Source organism: Gouania willdenowi, chromosome 6 (assembly GCF_900634775.1).
Source record: "Gouania willdenowi chromosome 6, fGouWil2.1, whole genome shotgun sequence".
In the NCBI taxonomy this organism is placed as follows: domain Eukaryota; kingdom Metazoa; phylum Chordata; class Actinopteri; order Blenniiformes; family Gobiesocidae; genus Gouania; species Gouania willdenowi.
In genome coordinates, this window is record NC_041049.1 from 58,606,609 (window position 1) to 58,611,431 (window position 4,823).

At 40.2% G+C, this 4,823-nt stretch overlaps 1 protein-coding gene across 1 annotated transcript; it reads left to right on the forward strand.

Moving 5' to 3' along the window:
- The first annotated feature begins 267 nt into the window (after positions 1–267).
- LOC114464272 (parapinopsin-like) lies at positions 268–1,819 on the forward strand. The gene is made up of 4 exons (XM_028448316.1): positions 268–619; positions 891–1,219; positions 1,310–1,555; positions 1,664–1,819. The coding sequence occupies exons 1-4, from the start codon at positions 268–270 to the stop codon at positions 1,817–1,819; spliced, it is 1,083 nt and encodes a 360-aa protein (XP_028304117.1).
- Positions 1,820–4,823: the final 3,004 nt, after the last annotated feature.

Below are 4,823 nucleotides of genomic sequence, written 5' to 3' on the forward strand. Positions count from 1 at the left end.
AACTTTCCAATTACAATTATAGCTGCAGTGTAAAAGGACTAATCCTCCCTCAAATCGTGTTACAGACCAATTTGCCATATTGCCTGACTACATTGCGCCAACCGACAGGTGCACAAAAGGAGTCTTTAGAAAATAAGAAAAGCCAAGCAGTTTTAAAGGGATCAAAAATGATAAAATCAATGACGCAGGCTGCTGAGCTGAGCACAGTGCCTGTGGGTTCTGTTCCTGGCCTCATAGTTGCGTTTCTATATAGAGTGTTTGTGCATCATGGACAGCAACAGCACGCCCTGGATCTCCAGCTCTCCTCCTCTGTCCATGCAGGCAGAACTCCCGACCACCCTGCCCACCATCTTTCCCCGTGTTGGCTACAGTATACTCTCCTTCCTCATGTTCATCAACACAGTGCTGTCGGTCTTTAACAATGGCTTGGTTATTACTGTGATGCTGAGGAATCCATCTCTGCTGCAGCCTATGAGTGTCATGATCCTCAGCCTGGCCGTTTCTGACCTTATGATTGGTCTGTGCGGCTCCCTGGTCGTTACCATCACCAACTACCACGGCTCCTTCTTTATTGGACACACAGCTTGCATCTTTCAAGGATTCTCAGTCAACTACTTTGGTAAGTCCAGGTACTGACTGGTCAAGCAATTATCTGGTAATCCCCTGTGTTCAATGTGTTTATTTGATGTAATTTGACCAAATATAGCTGGAGTAGATTGCACACTTACAGCCCTTTTTCTCAGTTATCGGCTTTTATTGCTAACCTATTTGATAGAAGAACTTGCAGCGCAACAGATCAAATGATGGAGGTGTATAAACCTTGACAGGTGTATTAAGTCAATGTCTCTGACTTTTGTTGGCTAACATCCAGATTTATTTTCCTCTCTCAGGTTTGGTTTCACTCTGCACTCTGACTCTTCTTGCCTATGAGCGCTACAATGTAGTTTACAAGCCCAATCTTGGCCTGAAGTTGAGCATGCGGCGAAGTGTCATTGGGCTGTTTTTTGTTTGGATTTTCTGCTTGTTCTGGGCCGTTGCTCCATTATTTGGCTGGAGCTCCTACGGACCTGAGGGAGTGCAGACCTCTTGCTCTTTGGCCTGGGAAGAGAGATCTTGGAGTAATTACAGTTATCTTATTCTTTATACACTCCTGTGCTTCATTCTCCCTGTTGCAATCATCGTCTATTGCTACTACAAAGTGCTGACGTACATGATTAAGGTGAGGCCATTATCCATTTGATTTCTTTGCTCTGTGAACACTTAAGCAAATTATTGGCTTTTAATGTGGGTCATTTTTGCTTTTTACCAGCTTAACAAGAGTGTAGAGCTCCAGGGTGGCCGTCCCAGCCAGAAGGAGAATGAACACGCCATTAATATGGTCCTGGCAATGATTACAGCTTTTTTTGTCTGTTGGCTGCCCTACACAGTACTGTCAGTTGTGGTGGTAGTGGATCCAAAACTCTACATCCCACCACTGATTGCAACTATGCCCATGTACTTTGCCAAAACCAGCCCCGTGTATAACCCCATCATTTACTTTCTCTCAAATAAACAGGTAAGACTGTACAGGTGAGATATGCAAAGAAAACATGGAAACAAATGCACAATTGCTCTTTAAAGTACAGCTTTTGGTTTTAAAACTGTATTCTTTTATGTCTGTCAGTTTCGTGATTGCACTTTGGAGGTGTTGTCGTGTGGACGCTTCATTCCCCATGGACCCACCAACGTCAGCATCCACATGCGTCCCTTGAACAAGGGGACCTGGCTGTCCTCGCTTAGCAGAAACGTCAACACGCACAGCAAGGTGTTGCCCATGTGACTTTCACCAGCAAAAAAGCAAAACAAAAAAAAAGATGCCCGCCTGTGCCCACGGATGATTTATTGGTGCCTCATCAAGGACACAGACCTTAATATCTACAGGCTCACGTCTTTCACAGAGGTCTTTCATTGTCGCTTGGTGAGAACAGAATTCACTCAGTCAATGGTGATATTTAGGAGGTTGGCGAAATAGCAGGAGAAATTCTAGAACAGTGGTGTCAAACTCATTTAGTTCAGCGACAAAATACGAAGTAGTTTAATCTTAAGTGGGCCGCAAATTTTAGGTGGGAGAACTAGCAATTTCAACATGATTGTCCCCAAGTTTGCACTTTACATGATGTATACATGATACAGAAACTATGTAGGATGCCGACAATATCCTGGCAATAAGTCACAGATATCAGTCCCTGCATGATTTTCTATTTTAAATTTTATCAAATTTGACAATTTTTATTCAATTTGGGGCCATTTTGTGAAAGAATTTCAGGAAAATTGAGTTATTTGAACAATTTTGAGATTTAAAATGACTGAAGTCATGTGATAAAAGTATAAGGAAATTTCAATCCTCCAAATATTGTGGAGTTTCAAGAAATGTGTGTATTGAGGAGGGCTGAGATATCTACATCTGAAATATTTGGTCATTTAGACTATAATTTATGTTTTTTCTGTTTTATCTTTCGACTGCGGGCGGAATTGGAAGGTTTAAAGGGCCAGATTTGGCCCCCAGGCATTGAATTTGACACATGTGCTCTAGATTATGCATGAATGCAGTTCATTATAATATAAGCGAAGAACGCTTTCTTTGTTTATTTTGTGCCTATGTTTATGACTAGCGTATGTCGACATTTCATTGAGTTACATTCAGTTTCAGGGTGTTCTTGTAGTCTTTGTCTATCTGTTTTAATTTGGAGCAATGATAATATTCAGAGACTGATTAGTGATTTGCTTTAGATCAGTAATATGTTTGTTATTGTGATGTTTGCTCGTGAACTTGTGCTTAGAAGACTGGAAAAACCCAAACCCATCCCTCCTGCAAAGAAAGAAATATCTTGAGTCAGAAAACAAAGGCTGATCTTTAGAGAGGGATTTGTTTTCCATTTGTATTCATTCCAAATAACCCTCTGTGAATAAAAAAAACAGTCTACCGACAGAGACTGAGAGGAAGCACAGCCTTTCACCTCTGACTTTGTGTTTTCCAGTAAAAATCAGTGTGTTCTGTATTCATGTCATGCGGGGAAGATATCCTCATCGAAAGAAGTTAGGTTTTCAATGTGTTAATGGTGTTTAATATTGATTTATATTTCTAAAAGTCTGTGGAGAGATTGTAGTATTATAAGGTTATTTTTCCACAGCCAACATGTAATCTGATTTTAAAATATCGCTCAGCGTATTTCCTTCTGTGATACTATTATGCAAAAATCCTACAGAAGCCATGGTGCATCTGAAGCATCTACTGACTGCAAGGAAAAGTTCTTTTCACAAATCGTAGATTGAGCATTTTCACACATTGTCAGAATGTCTCAAAGAACGCTGCAGAGTACTTAGGCATAATTCTACTGTTAAGCACCTGTGAGAATACCCAATAAACTCAGCACTGCGGTATTTAAATGGCAATGATAGAGTAAAGGCAATATAATGTACTTCATTCTGTTCTCTACCACTCTTACAATTACATGATGTAACAACGTGGTGCGCTAGTTTAGCAACAGCACAGCTGGTAAAATACTTTTTCTTTTTTTTTTTTTTCCCCAACGCTCTCTGTGCTTCAGCTTCTTTTTCATTCTCAGTATTTTTCCATCAATGTAGGGATTTCAGAGGAGCATGAGTCAGTTCACAGAAGGAGAATAACACCACAGCATCCCTGGTCCTGGTTTAAAGCCAGGACATCATGTCTACTGTGGCACATGCTTGAACCTGCAGTTAGTCACGAAGATTAATGGGCATCTGTGAATCAAGATGAGGGAAGAATCACAGATTGATACCGCTTAATAATCGGGACAACAGATTTCACGAGATGCGGCTCAAAATGTTTGTTCTAGGATATTGAAAAATCTTTTCCTTGCAACAAAATTGTTTCATATCCAGTGCCCGCAACTTCACATCACCAGTGTTGTTAGATCATTATTGAGATGTGTTTTTCTGTCAGCCCAGTATCTGATACACTTTTATAAAAATGATGTAAGCCCCTTTGGAGTTGTATATTTGAGTCATGGTGAATTTTTTTTTACTTCAAAGCTCCCATCTGATTGCCACATTTGTTATATACATTCTGTCTCTGAATAAAGTGTTTTTGATTTTATTTTTGTTATCCTTATTGTTGCAATTTCTTTGTCTAACTCAGTTTTAATGATTGTTCTTTACTCTGAGATCCTTCTTATGTGTTGGAGAGTCAGGGAAAAAAAATGTATTGTGTTGATCTAATCCCAGATTTGCAGCTGAGAGTATTTCACACTTTATCTCTAAACAGGATTACACAATGTCATGCTATAATCCTGCAGTGTTCCTTCCTTTATTTTCTGAGCCAAATTCAAGAACTCCCAATTCATCCGTCTGGCATCAATGCGTAATGCAAAAGCTCTTAACCTTTGAAAGGTTGGATAGATGCTCACTTTGCACATGTTCATTCGGCATCCAGTGAAACGTCGCTATTTGATTTCACATTTACAGGCTTGGTTGGTTTTTTTCATAGTGGCACAAAAGTGACGTAACTATTATCCAATTAACAGCCATCTTTTCATTTTTTCCACTCTTCTCAGCTGTGAATACATCGCTGAGTTTAATGAATGTGAACAACGAGGGCTCCCAGGTGACCCACTGCTGCCAGGGAGTGATAATGAAAAGGGCGGATACTTCGAGGAAACTTGTCTAACTACCGATTCTTTGCCTTCTCATATTACTCATTCAGCAGGGCTGCAGCATGACAGGGAAATCAGCCCTGATGTATATGTTCTATCAGCACAGATGGAGCAAAGACCATTAAACATGTTGGCTCTTTGAATCTGGAG

Excerpts from the sequence above, each read along its gene's own strand:
- LOC114464272 (XM_028448316.1), top strand. The coding sequence starts at position 268 with ATGGACAGCAACAGCACGCCCTGGATCTCCAGCTCTCCTCCTCTGTCC. Across the intron at positions 620-890 it reads ATTCTCAGTCAACTACTTTG|GTTTGGTTTCACTCTGCACT; the intron begins GTAAGTCCAGGT and ends TTCCTCTCTCAG. Across the intron at positions 1,556-1,663 it reads ACTTTCTCTCAAATAAACAG|TTTCGTGATTGCACTTTGGA; the intron begins GTAAGACTGTAC and ends TATGTCTGTCAG.